Raw genomic sequence first — 13,394 nt, forward strand, 5'->3', positions numbered from 1 at the left:
AAAATCTCAATTGAACATTTCCGTCTAATTCTCCTATTAATCCAGTTTTACAGTGAACCTGGATTAGAGCAAAGTGCTAGAGCTGCTCACAGCTTTCGCACTCACGAAAATGGCGACTCGGTTACAGAAGATCGAGGGAGACGAGTCCGTACTGTTGCGCGTAACTCATTCGAACCTCAAGACCTTCTCCGCCGATATCCGCTTCTCCCTCCAGAGCTCTGTGGAGTCCGTCAAGGACAAGCTATGGCGTAAATGCGGCACTTCTGTAGATTCCATGTCTCTCCACCTCTACGACGAGGCCAACACCCAAGTCTCCATTTTGGACGACAACTCCAAGCCCCTAGGCTTCTATTCCCCTCACGACGGGTCAGTACACACAAACACAAACACACACACTCTCTCTCTCTCTCTCTTGTTATTTGTGAGTATTGATTTGGTTAAATTTGTGATTTTTGTTGATGATTTGTGTTTGAAATCGAAAGCTACCGGCTACATGTTATAGATCTGGACCCTTCATCAGTGACCTCTGGTGGGTGGCTTGAGGACACATCGTTGGTGGAGAAGTACACTATTTCTCAAGAAGCTTATGAGAAACGAGATGGTAAAAGTTACGCAATATATTGTTGTGTGTGTAGTTCTTGTAAAGTGTATTTAGATCAATATGTTTTGTCTTTGAAATCACATTTTTGTGGTTTGTTTCAGGGACTTATAGAAAATTTAAGGACAAATTAGCATCTCAGAACCCATCAACTTTTGAGAATAAAGTAAGCATCACCTATGTTATTTATTCCTTTAAGATGCATATTGACTGTCAAATCAAATGACACGGCCATTGCTTCTACCAGTCCATGCTAATCATGAATTAAATTGCGAAACTTTTGTTGTTTTTGCATGTGGAAGTGACTTGAGATGTTCATAAGTTTGTTGACTGAAATTTTGTTTGCAGATACCAGAGAACTATATGGAAGATCTCCGCGTGAATATCAAGGTGTGCTTCCTCTTTCCTTTTTCCTATCTTTTTTGTTTTAGTATTAGTAGTTCTTAGGTCACAAGCATAAACCACAAGGCTCAGTCTGTCATGTTAAACAGTTTTACAGTGGTTTATGTGCACTACTGACTTAGTTAGTGTTGTGGCACATACACAGACTACAAGAATGATATAATTATTTGTCTAATCTTTTTAAGATCTGAAGGTTTTAAAGTTTGTAGCATTTAAATTTCCACGAAATAACATAGGGTGTTGTGTCATTAAGTGGTGATTGTTCCTTACCTTGTTGGTTTCAAGCATTTAGTTGGATTAGTTTCCATTCCAGTTGCAGTGGGCATTTTCTTCAGCATTCTTGATGGCACTTGAACTGTAATTTTATATGAATATATGTTGATATCATGTTTCTTTAATTACATGTATTTTGTGTAGGAGTTGAGAGCATTCTTGGTTTTCCAAATCTTCCTCATATTTGTTAACTAGCATTTTTTTTTTCTTGTTTATTGTGAAACAATATTCATGATTGGCTCAGTTCTCCTACTTATATGCTGAAGGTAGGAGATAGATGTGAAGTTCAACCAGGGGATAAAAGAGGTGTTGTTAAATATGTTGGTCGGGCAGAATCTCTGGCTCCTGGTTTCTGGATTGGAGTTCAATATGATGAACCATTGGGAAAGCATGATGGCATGTAAGTGAGCTCCTGACTCAAACGATGTTTTCTTGGTATGTTGTGTGCCAATAATAAAAATTGTCTATTCTTGGTTTTTTTGTTCCTAAGATTGATGAATATTGAATATTCTTCCCCCTGAAATTCTGCATATACAACCTTATATTTCTTGAAATTGGTGTCCATTACAGTGTTGGTGATCTTTGGTATGTTACTAACTCCTATGGAACCAAAATTCTTTCATGTTGTGATTTTGCTATACCATGAGTAGAAATTTTGAATTGCCTATTTTAATTTTGCAGTCCTGTTTCCTGCATATTATTTGGTTGAGATTCCTCTTCTTCATATTATAGGGTGAAAGGAACACGATATTTCAATTGCCCCCCACTTCATGGTGGAATGGTTCGGCCAGACAAAGTAAAGGTTTGTATGCATTTGTATACTGGAAATACTTCAAAATGATTTTTTTTTCCTTCCTATAGGCTAGCCTGTTACTCCCTTTGATCCGTCATTTCGGGCAGGGGACACGGAGCCAGGGGCGAGTCACAAAATCCGATAGTGTTTGACAGGGAACATGAATGTGTTTTTTAAACTTTAATACCCATTTGTGGTATTTCAACCAACAAAACAATAGTTTGTGGCTCACCTTTGAGACCTGGATAGGCTGAACTGAAAGTTAACTTATATCCTTCTTGGTAGTTTTGTTTAGAGAGACTCGTAGTTTTCATAGCACAGGGACCTGTTGCAAAAGTATGATAAATGAAATCTGTCAATGATTTAAGGTAAAATTCGTTGTATGAACCTCTCTCATATTTGACAATTTAACCTAGGTGTGATTGTTTTTCAATAACATTTTTATGACTTATAAGTTATACCGTTATGCATAAGAAGAAGAACCCCAGGTTAAAGTGCAGAGAGTCAGCTTAGGAATTATTCCTCAATGATGACCTGGTAAATTGCAAATTGTGGAGTCAGCATTGGCTGTTAAATGCATTTGGATTCCCCTGTATCTTACAAATTGTTATGTACCATTCTGGTGCAAATTCAGTTTCCATCTGAAGCGTTTTATGTTAAATGAAATTGTTTGTGATGACCTAATTGAAAGCAATTATTTATAGAGTGGCCTTTGTGTATTTCCTGCATGAATTCTTCATGGAGTTGACTAATGTAACTAATGAAATTTCAGGTTGGTGACTACCCTGAACGAGATCCATTCGAGGAGGATGAAATTTAAGCAGGTCTTAGAGAGAGTACGTATGTACTTCATGATTCTACATAACCTTTTTGGGGAAATCACCCTGAAGTTTCCTTAATTAGTTCAGATTGTAATATTATTGGGAGGTAGTTAAAGAGGACCTGTGTTTGACTATGCTAGCCGTGGTAGTTTATATGCTTAGCAGCTAGTTGAGAGGAAACCATGGGAAAAAAGAGAGTGAAGAAACAATGATGTTGTTGAGATCCTTCTTATTGGGTTTTGTTCTTATTTTGTTTGTCTCAGTTCTTCCCTTCTACGAGAGAAAGAAGTTAAAGAATCAAGGTGTAGTAATTGAGGTCTTCCTGAAGAAGTGAAATTTGTAACCAAAAAAGTGGAGTAAATTGGACAAGACACCATTCTATAGGAAATCTATAAAGTGATGGGTAACAAAAAAACTGTACATTCTCGAGTTATATATTCGTGTTTGTTCAGTTTGTCACAAATATATAAATGGCTTGCAAGTTATATGACAACTGCTCAATCAATCTAATGTCAACATGTAGTTCTCTAGTTCAACGTATGTGAACGCGTTCGAAAATTCATGCACGCATGGAAGTGGATATTGTTAGAATTTGATATACATTATTGGCTCATTTCTTAACAATTTAACCCTTCCCACCGGTTATCTAACACAATAATGAATCACATGTAATCTAACTGTCTTGTCTTGTTTATGCATTTTGTGTTCCAGAACATGTATAAAATGTGCAACATGTCTTGAATGTTTGCGCATAATTACCGTAGCAAATATTTCTCCGTGGGTGTCTCTAAACACCAATACCACTTTGGTCTTCGCTGGCAGCAAACCGACACCAACTTAAAAAAGGAAAAACAAAAAAAAAAAAAAAAAACAAACCATGCAACTCTTTTTCCTAACTTCTTTCACCAGCTTGGCAATTAGTAGAAGCCATTACGTTTGAATGCGGCAAGGGTCTGGGATAATTACACCTTTGAATACCTTTAAAAAAAATTTGTTAGGCTCTAATGTCAACAATCCGACCTTAGCTCAGTTGGTAGAGCGGAGGACTGTAGTTGTTTGAAAGCAGACATCCTTAGGTCGCTGGTTCGAATCCGGCAGGTCGGATTTTTTCAATTCCGTTTCTTTTGTTTTATACTTTCCTTATGAAGCACGCGCATTTTAGTACTCATTTCCTCAAAATACACTCCACAAGCGCACAATAGCACAATAGCACCTACCCCAAACAAGGTGTTTGCTCTCTCTCTCTCTCTCTCTCTCTCGCGATCATTTCCAGCAAAATCTCTCCTTCCGGTTTCTGAACCAATTTGTCTGCTCCTAAAATGGTAAACCCATCGGATCTTTACTCTTTTATACTTTTTTAAATCCGCGTATGTGTAATGAGCAGCATCCTTTTTTTACTTTTTCTACTCTCTCTTTGGTTGCCGAGAAAGTCTACGAGTATCATTTCACATTCTGTTTCTCGGCGGCCAAACAGACCCTAAAGAAAATTTGAGATTGCTAAGCCAAATTTACGTATCTAGGGCATGGTTTGCTTGATTTCCATTACATGTGCACTACAATTATTATCGTATTCCATCGGACTTCTAAGCTTGAATTAAACTCAATTAAGCATATTTCAGTGATGGGTTGCATTTATTTTTTCCTTTTTGTTTTTTCAGTCGAATACTTTGCGATTGTACTTGACGTGTATAAGGAACACTCTCGATGCCGCAATGTGCCTTCAGGTATTATCAATTTTAGTAATTTTTGTTCTCTTTCTGCAATCTGTACAAGCGCTTTAAAAAATTGTTCATTTTCAATATAGCTTTGAATCTTAAGTATATTGACAACAAAAAAAGGGGTATGTTTTTTATGTTGAGCACATCATATATTTATGAATAGAAAAATTTGGATATATTACACTTGTATCAACTTTCGTATGGGACAGAGTGTACACAAACATATTAAGTGGGTAACTTCCTTGCTTCACAGTTTAGCCTTAGTTGAAGATTGTTATGATGTCTTGTTGCCCGTACAGACTCGGTTTAAACTATGTCTTGTGATTGTACCGAGAGAAAGAAAGAAAATGTATTGTGAGGCCTGACCAGTTATTTATTTTTCACTTTGGTTGGTGGGCACTGTCAATTCTAGAAAATTTTGTTTTCTGGTTCTTGAAGGCACGCACATGAAATCCTAATGCTTAGACCCCAGTACTAAATTTTCATTGTTTTCATGTAATTATATTTCAAATGCTTATTCTATCAAAGAAAAGAGAAAAAGTCCATTTGCTTATAATGCCTGATTGATTCTATGTCTTGCACCATATGCTGCTTGCAGAATTTTCCTTGTCAAGAAGTTGAAAGGCATAACAAGCCGGAAGTTGAGCTAAAGTATGTTTATGAGTTGCACTTTGATCTTAATATTACACTTGCTGCTGCCTTAAATGCTTATTTTAATGTTATATAAGCTGTACGGAGAAAACAAACAGGTCCTAGTAAGGTGGCCACAATAAAAATGCTTTTCTCAAAGTATATGCTATTAAACTAATTTAGAAATATTGATTGATGTGTTTTTCAATAAAGTTTTAATCTTCTCTTCATATTTTGCAGGACCAGCTCAGAACTTCTGCTAAATCCTGTGAGAACCATCTTGTTGATATAATAAAGAACAGTTGCCCCCCCCCTCCCTCTTTTTTTTCTTTTCTTCTTCCTAATCTAATGTTATGTTTAAAAAAGTTGGTCGCTTGCATATATGTATTTCCTAATGCCTTGCACTGTTGGAAGATTCACATTTTACTTTTCTACACCTAGTTTAAACATTCCAAAAGTTGTAAACTTTGTCATGAGTTAGAAATTTTGGAGACGATAGTTCCCTTTCATGCCTAAACATTTTCAGTAATATAATTACCATTTTCTAGACAAATTCTGGGTCAATAGTTTATTGGGTTTAAGCAAATTTAATATATAAAAAAACTGGAGGCTACAGCTAATAATGCGGACAGCATGCTGGACTCTTTGTTTTTCTACCCGCTCTCTTTTTTACTTTATTATCACTACACTTTTAAGTTTCCATGCCATATGCTAGGAAACAGCTCTTGTCTCTATATTATGTGGCTGTTAAAAGTGAAACTTCTAGACTTCATAGCTTATGGTTACAAGATGTTAAAGTTGTCATTGACCACATAGAACTCTGATGAGTCAGATACTCCTAAAAGAATGTGATGGAGATCTTAAGTTCACGTTACCGAGCTTTTTTTATTTTCTTTTCAGAAAAGAAATTTAACACTGATTATTTACTATTGCTACCACAGGTTTTGATATGTCGAAATGAGGCTGAAAAATGCTTAATTGAGACATCTATTAATTCCCTTCGCATAAGCCTCAAGGTATTCATATTTACTTGAATATATTTTAGCATATAGTTGGTCGTAACCCGCTTTCTGTTTTTCTATGCTCAATAGTAGCTGTTTTTTATGGTTTCTATATGGTTTTGTTGTATCTATTTTAGGATAGAGTTGGTTGCAGATTCTGTGTTTTCTTAGAAGTGGACTTGCTGTTCACCTTTCTTGTGCTTTTTTGTCCGGATAGCTTACAGTTCTCACCTGCAAGAGTTTTTGTTGTATATCATTTGGAAATCAGTATCCCATTTATTTTTTCCTTATATCCTTTTCTTTTGGGTGTTCTCTCTTGTATAGGTAAAGCAGGCAGATGAACTTGAAAATATACTAACTAAAAAATTTCTTAGATTTTTATCGATGAGGGCAGAAGCATTCCAGGTATTGAGGAGAAAGCCAGTGCAGGTACATAGATTTCTTGCATGGAGTTAAAATTAGACTTTGTGAATTTATACTGCTTGACAAACTAAGTGGGTGCCATGAACTTGACTTGAGGAATTGTTTTTCTGTAGGAAAATGTTAATTTTCATGTTGTTAAGTCACTATGAAAGCATATTTGAAGATGAACTCCCATAAATTAATCTGCCATATGTATTTACTTTGTGTAATGCTTTTCTGTGCAGGGTTATGATATTAGTTTTCTTATAACAAATTACCATTGCGAGGAGATGCAGAAGCACAAGCTCATTGATTTTATTGTACAGTTCATGGAGGCAAGCATTTTTCCAAACCTTATAGAATTGCATGTATTAATTGACTGCTGCTTGAAACGATTGCTCAAGTTATACCTTTTATTTTTGAATGGTAGTTGGTCAAGTAATATATTTGAGAATACCAATTGCCTCTGATGGGGTAGGGTGGGTTGTTTCTGGAACACACAAATTTAATGAGTGAAGTTTCGAACACCCAAGTTTCCTCTCCTTTTGCATGAATCGTAGCCATTTGACTATGTATAGCTTTGATGCAAACTCATATGGAATTCCTTTTGTACGAAGAGGCCTTGGAGCTGGTACTCTGAGGAAACAATTTTCTTTGTGTTTTCCCTTTTCTTTTCTTTTTTTTTTCCTTTTTTTTTTTTTTTTTTTTTTGTTTTGGGGTTCCATAAAGAAAATCAATCAATAGCTACATTCATTGAGGCTTTCACACTCCAATTATTCTTCTCATCTTTTGTGTCCTAAGTCAATGCAACTACAACAACCGTCTTATGCCACATGACAAAAGTTACACCTTACATTTTTTCGGTTCAGTGTTGTATGTGGTGGTACACTGCAGCATCATCTACATGCAGAGATAACAATTGAAACGGACTTTGGCCAGGCTCATTGCTAATTTCAGTTTGGTTTATCACAAATCACAAATTGTTAACTTCCCCACCTCCCCTGGTATTTGTTAGCAATCCAGCCAAAACATCGTTTTTTTGGTTTAATATTAGATTTGAAAATTTACTCACTGGCAGTAATCAGTGTCAAGAGAAGCATATCTGGCTTGCTTCTCTCTCTGTCTATTTGCTTATGTTGCTACTGGTGTTAATCTGTTAGAGGAATGTTTCCATTAAGTGGAAGTCATATAGATATTAGTCAGTAGGATGATTGCATTTTATATGGCCCAAAGCTTATATTGTTGGATATTTTTACGGCCTAGTTGGATCTTTATTGACTGATATGGAATTTCAAGCGCTTAATCTGAAGATGTGTGATGTCAATATGTTGGTTCTCTATATTTGCTCTGCTGTTATGTTTATGCTTTGAGATTCTTACTCCGTTGCTTCTTGGATTACAGGACATTGATAAAGAGATAAGTGAATTAAAGATGTCAGTGAACACACGGGGGAGGCTGGTGGCCACAGAGTTTTTGAAACAATTTATGTAATATTTCTGTTCGTTACCAAGTTGTATATGAATTTGCCTTTTACAGATTCTGTTCGACCATTTGCCATTTTTTATATATTTATTTTGTATCAGACGTCCCACCATGTTTAATGAACCACTAGTGTAATGGCTGAAAGATCAGCATTCTCCTCATGAAGCCTTTCTTCAAAGACTCGTCGTTTCTGAAATTCTTCATAACTCGGTAGGTAGCTTTGGTTTGCAGAAATGGAGGAAGTTTATAGATGAAAAGTCTAGTATATGCACAACTTTGGAAATGAGTTATTCTTCCACATCCCCTTAACTCAGGTAGCGTGAGACGGGTGTGGTGATGGTAGAGATCCTAGGTTTGAACTTTTGTAATTGACAAGTTGGCCAATCTCTTTTTTTTTTTTTTTTTACCTGAAGCATATGTTCAAAATTTAAAGGGAACCTTTTTTTTTTTTTTTTTTTCTTCTCCGTAGCACCATAATAAAATGTTTAGTAATTAGAAAGACAATAATTACATTTTCACTATTCAACATTATACCCTTTCTTTTTATGAAACTTTAAGTATTCCCTTTGTCTTTTGCTACGAAAAAGTATTCCCACAAATTTTAAAAGGGAAAAAACACCTTATGATATTCTTTTTGGCAAGTCACCGTCTTATGCACATTTACTATATTTGGTTGCCTTTGTTATGATTATAATCTTTTATTTCCCCTCTTTCCCTTAGGTTTTGTAATAAAAAATGACAAAGGGAAAGCTGCACTACCTTATGTTGGCCATTACATAAAGTCCACATGCTCCACCTACATTACCACTAATAGATGTTTGTGCTCTCTTAAGGTAGAGGAGCCAAACCACTCCTACAAATAGACGGAGTGCGTGTGTGTTAGTGAGCAGAAGTGTGAGTGCAAACTCAAAAAGTGTTGGTGAGTGTGTGTGCATATCAAGAGTGCATATTCTGAGCAATACACCCACAGAGAAAACCTCATATATCTCCCCAAACACTATTATGATTAAAATATTTTTCCTTAAATAAAATATCAATTTTACTGTTACACCGCTCAGACACAGCCATTACTGTTTCATTCTCTTAGTAGGTTTTTTTTATTGGCTTATTAAAAAAGACCACTATAAAGGTAGAAGAATACTTTGGTTATTAGTTGTTACTCAATTTACATGACTGCCACCGTTCAGTGTTGATCATTAACTAACATTTTGGCAAAATAATTTCGTAGGGAACACCCCCCCATCAGCATCATTTTTATTTATTCTTTCTGGGTGGTCTCTATATTAGCGTTACAAACTTTTCTTTAAGACAAAGGCCTACCAAGAATGTAATCTTTCTCCGATATATTTGAGCTAATTTAGTGACTGGTTGTGTTTGTTTTCCACTTCTGAGTGGTGTCTGTTGTTTTTGGGCAGGAATTTGACTTGACAAGTGAAAGGTTCCTTGTGCCGCCGGACATGATTTTCTGGTTTCAAAGTACACACTTTTGGGGTTTTAGTTTGATTCTTGAAACAAATACGATGTATGATTCTTTGTTGTTGAATGAAACATTACAGTATTCTTTTGTGGTTCATGTTCGCTAAGGGTAATTACTTCTCCAACTTGTTGCTTGATTCATGTAGATTAGCTGTTTCTGTAGAATATGGTACTGTGTGGCATAATAGGAGGTATTTAGAAATTCTATAACTTGTGTGAACACTGTATGTGATTTAGTAATGATTTTTGCTCATTCCTTTGGGAACTCTACGATTTCTTACAAGGCAAAAGCGCTAACTTGGACCTGTTTTGCAAGAATGAATCAGGCTGGGTTAGTGGAGTGCATAGTTCTAGCTGTCAGTTCCTGCCATCTTCATCTTCACCCTGTACTCCATGAAAGTGACCTTCCAAACTCTGCATTTTACTTGAAAGAAAAAAAATAAAAAATTATTGTCAGTACTTACCCTTGTGTCTGAATGTGTTGGCCAGCATTATTTTAACCGGGGGAAGCACACTATTTCCTCGACTTGCTGATAGACTGTATGTACTGATCTCTTTTCCGTTCAATTGTGCAATGCCAGACTTAATACTAAATCATCCTTAAGTTTGTATTGATATTTTTCAGAGAGAGGGAGCTGCGGCCTCTTGACATAACTCCTCAACAAGAGTAACTTTCCTCCTGATCTGTAATACTCTGTTTAAGCATACCTACTTCCAGTTTTATTAAAATTGTCCATGTTTTTCCAGCCCCATACTAGGTGTCTGGCGAGGAGGATCTCTGTTTAGGTATCTTTGGCCAGTGACCATATAGCATCAATCAACCGCATGATGTGGAGCCCGGATGGGACACTTTTAGGTAAACATAGGTGTCCTTGTTTGTTTAGTGTCTATTTAATTTTATTATCATATTGTGAAGTAGACTCCTGCTAGTTCATCACAAGAAAGTATTATCAAGAATAGGAAATGAATCTTAAGCTGGTTATGATCAATCAGGTTTCTACTGCAGGTGTAGCATACTCTAAGCACATCGTGCACATATACTCCTATCCCAACAAACAGCTGTTTGGTTGTCCTCTTGTTTTCAGATCGAGGCTCATGCTGGTAGTGTTAATTATCTGGCTTTCTTAAGTGATTGTGGGGAGGATAGGGTCATTAAGGTTTGATCTATGACTTAACTAATTCTAAAGTGATTGTGCAGGTTCAAGTTCAATATCAGTTATGATTTTTCAATGTTTTGCAGGTGTGGAATGCAGTCACTAGGACTACTAATTATAGTGATTAAAAAAGAGAAATTCAGAGTATTCAATACGTATAGCCCCACGGCTATTCTTTTGAGAAATTCGATTTATGGATTATCGCCGGGCGGCTGTACTTTTGAGAAATTCTATTTATAGGGTATAGCCGAGCGGCTATACTGTTTTCACAAAATAGGCCGGCCTTTTATTTTTATTTTTACAAATAGTATAGCCGCCCGGCCATACTCCGAATTATTATTATTTTATATAAAAAGAGTCTAGCCGGGCGGCTCCCCTGGGGTCTTTTTTAAATTCTGTTTTATAAACAGTATAGCCGCACGGCAATAAGCTTTACATAGAAACTGTTTTTTTTTTTTGGGGTTGTTTTTCCTTGATTTTTGTTTATCAATAAGAGTTTAGAGCATTATCCATTACTATTAGGCAATTAAATGTATTTCTATTGTCTCCTTTCGAATTTTTACTTTTCACAGTTATTACTGGTATAAAGAATTTAACATTTTCACATTTAATACTCATATTGTACACGTATGTACATATTTTTCATGTTTAATACACTTGTTTGTTACAAAATTTTCAATAATACACACAAAATGCTCACATATTATTGAATAAAAAAATAAAAAAAATATTAAAATACTAATTACTTACTAAGTAAATTATAATTAAAACATAACTACTAATTAAAGTAACTGAAAAAGAGAAATTCAAATTATGCTACTCAGTGGGTACTACCGCACGACTCTATTTTTAAAATTTTTATTTATTTATACCGTATAGCTACGCAGTTATATTATTGAAAAATTCTATTTATGAGGTAAAGCCGCGCGGCTATACAGTGGAAAAATGCAATTCAATTCATAGAGTATAGCCGGGCGGCTATACGCTTTTCACAAAACATCTTCTTTTTGAATATAAATTTTTTAATAATACACACAAAATTCAATTATTATTCGCAGAATAGTCACATATTATTGAATAAAAATAAAATATATTTAAATATTTAAATACAAATTATTCACTAAGTAAATAATAATTAAAATATAACTACCAATCAAAGTAATTAAAAAAGAGAAAATCAAATTATGCTATTGAATGGGTATAGCCGGGCGGCTATAGTGTTAAAAAATTCTATGTATAGCCGCGCGGCTTTATGCTTTTCACAAAACACACACTAAGTTGTTGTCTGCTCCAAATTCTTTTTTAATAAATAGTATAGCCACGCTCGGCTTTACTGTGGTTTTTTTTTTTAAAATGTTGTAAAGAAGAATGGTTGAAGCCCACATGCTCTAACATTCAAGTTCAACACAAAATCAAATCACACACCCACCAAGTCAAACCACACACCTACTAAACTAAATCACACACCCACCAAACCAAACCATTTGCTTTGCCTATAAATAGGCATTATATTTGCTTGTAATGTAGGATGAAATGAGAGAAGATGAAGGGAAGGAAGAAAGAGGGTGAGTGTGTGAAGAGAAAGAGAGCAAAGAGAAATTCTCCTAGAGAGAAAATTCAGTGAGCATACATATTGTAAATACTAAAGTTGTAGCCCTATTATGTTATGAATGAAAGGTTACTGCTGCTGCTCTCCGAGGACGTAGGCATAGCCGAACCTCGTTAAATGCTGTGTCTCATCTACTTTACGTGCAGCTCAATATTCGCACATATTCCAGTTCATTTTATAACACGTTATCAGCACGAGAAGCTCTCAGGTATAATTTTTGTGCTGCACTATTATCTATACTACTAACCATTATGTTGATGTAAGGAAGAAAAGTAGTGGAGGAGTTGTGGTATGCTAGAGAGATATACGAGCAAACCAACTGGAAGGATAAGCTCCCTGCCTCTTACTTTTTCTATTATTTTATTATTTCTCCACACAATTTAATATTCATACTAACATCCAAAGCTAGTGAAGTTTGCAGGTGAAAAGAAGAAAAGCCAACATGATTTGTCTAACTTCCAAACTAATGAATCATGGTGTTGATAAGATTCCACGAAGAAAAAAAAAAGGTTGGAAAAGCTTCCTGCAACTTTTAGAATTATTGCCTGAGGTCTTCTGACCATACTAATATTATATATATATATATATAGTAATTCCATTATTAGCTTTAACGGACGGTTTCACCTTCTATATTTTTAGTGGTGGTTTTTATCCCCACATTTATTTTATTTATTGTATGGTGTAGGTTTATTACCCATACAACAATATCTATTTAAAAGGGTGGTGCGGGTTTATCGTCCACGCCTTTACTTTTATTTAAATGTATGGAGCAGAATTAGAAAAGGGTGGTGCGGGTTTATCGTCCACGCCTTTACTTTTATTTAAGGTATGGTGCGGGATTAACGTCAATACAACAAGCAATTTAATTTATGAATTTACTTTACCGCACATTTAATTTTATTTAAGGTATGGTGCGGGATTAACATCCATACAACAAGCAATTTAATTTACGAATTTATTTTACCGCACATTTACATTTATTTAAAGTATGATGCGGGTTTATCGTCCATACCAGTAATTTATTTACCAGTAATT

At 35.4% G+C, this 13,394-nt stretch overlaps 2 protein-coding genes and 1 non-coding gene across 12 annotated transcripts; all 3 read left to right on the forward strand.

The window, feature by feature from the left end:
* LOC117615728 (tubulin-folding cofactor B-like) lies at positions 1 to 3,392 on the forward strand. Of its 7 annotated transcripts, none has more exons than XM_034344866.1 (8): positions 7 to 366; positions 483 to 601; positions 703 to 764; positions 947 to 988; positions 1,540 to 1,673; positions 2,006 to 2,075; positions 2,839 to 2,906; positions 3,151 to 3,392. In XM_034344866.1, the coding sequence occupies exons 1-7, from the start codon at positions 110 to 112 to the stop codon at positions 2,884 to 2,886; spliced, it is 732 nt and encodes a 243-aa protein (XP_034200757.1). In that variant the 5' UTR covers positions 7 to 109; the 3' UTR covers positions 2,887 to 2,906; positions 3,151 to 3,392. The 7 variants fall into 7 exon arrangements, 6 of the variants coding, with proteins under 6 accessions (XP_034200754.1, XP_034200759.1, XP_034200760.1 ...); XM_034344865.1 differs by having other exon boundaries at positions 2,839 to 2,902; XM_034344863.1 differs by lacking the exon at positions 2,006 to 2,075 and having other exon boundaries at positions 1 to 366.
* Positions 3,393 to 3,902: 510 nt separating this feature from the next.
* On the forward strand, positions 3,903 to 3,991 carry TRNAY-GUA. Its single transcript is given in 2 exon segments — positions 3,903 to 3,939; positions 3,956 to 3,991. It is a non-coding gene; the product is annotated as a tRNA-Tyr (tRNA).
* A 79-nt stretch (positions 3,992 to 4,070) lies between these two features.
* LOC117616347 (actin-related protein 2/3 complex subunit 4) lies at positions 4,071 to 9,563 on the forward strand. Of its 4 annotated transcripts, none has more exons than XM_034345638.1 (9): positions 4,071 to 4,209; positions 4,546 to 4,611; positions 5,204 to 5,256; positions 5,476 to 5,503; positions 6,177 to 6,251; positions 6,561 to 6,665; positions 6,884 to 6,973; positions 8,040 to 8,125; positions 9,536 to 9,563. In XM_034345638.1, the coding sequence occupies exons 1-9, from the start codon at positions 4,207 to 4,209 to the stop codon at positions 9,546 to 9,548; spliced, it is 519 nt and encodes a 172-aa protein (XP_034201529.1). In that variant the 5' UTR covers positions 4,071 to 4,206; the 3' UTR covers positions 9,549 to 9,563. The 4 variants fall into 4 exon arrangements, with proteins under 4 accessions (XP_034201529.1, XP_034201528.1, XP_034201531.1 ...); XM_034345637.1 differs by lacking the exon at positions 9,536 to 9,563 and adding an exon at positions 8,222 to 8,410; XM_034345640.1 differs by lacking the exons at positions 6,177 to 6,251; positions 9,536 to 9,563 and adding an exon at positions 8,222 to 8,410.
* The last annotated feature ends 3,831 nt before the right edge of the window (positions 9,564 to 13,394 follow it).

Source organism: Prunus dulcis, chromosome 1 (assembly GCF_902201215.1).
Source record: "Prunus dulcis chromosome 1, ALMONDv2, whole genome shotgun sequence".
In the NCBI taxonomy this organism is placed as follows: domain Eukaryota; kingdom Viridiplantae; phylum Streptophyta; class Magnoliopsida; order Rosales; family Rosaceae; genus Prunus; species Prunus dulcis.

Excerpts from the sequence above, each read along its gene's own strand:
- LOC117615728 (XM_034344863.1), top strand. The coding sequence starts at position 110 with ATGGCGACTCGGTTACAGAAGATCGAGGGAGACGAGTCCGTACTGTTG. Across the intron at positions 602-702 it reads AGCTTATGAGAAACGAGATG|GGACTTATAGAAAATTTAAG; the intron begins GTAAAAGTTACG and ends GGTTTGTTTCAG. Across the intron at positions 765-946 it reads CATCAACTTTTGAGAATAAA|ATACCAGAGAACTATATGGA; the intron begins GTAAGCATCACC and ends TTTTGTTTGCAG.
- LOC117616347 (XM_034345637.1), top strand. Across the intron at positions 5,257-5,475 it reads AAGCCGGAAGTTGAGCTAAA|GACCAGCTCAGAACTTCTGC; the intron begins GTATGTTTATGA and ends CATATTTTGCAG. Across the intron at positions 6,666-6,883 it reads TGAGGAGAAAGCCAGTGCAG|GGTTATGATATTAGTTTTCT; the intron begins GTACATAGATTT and ends TTTTCTGTGCAG.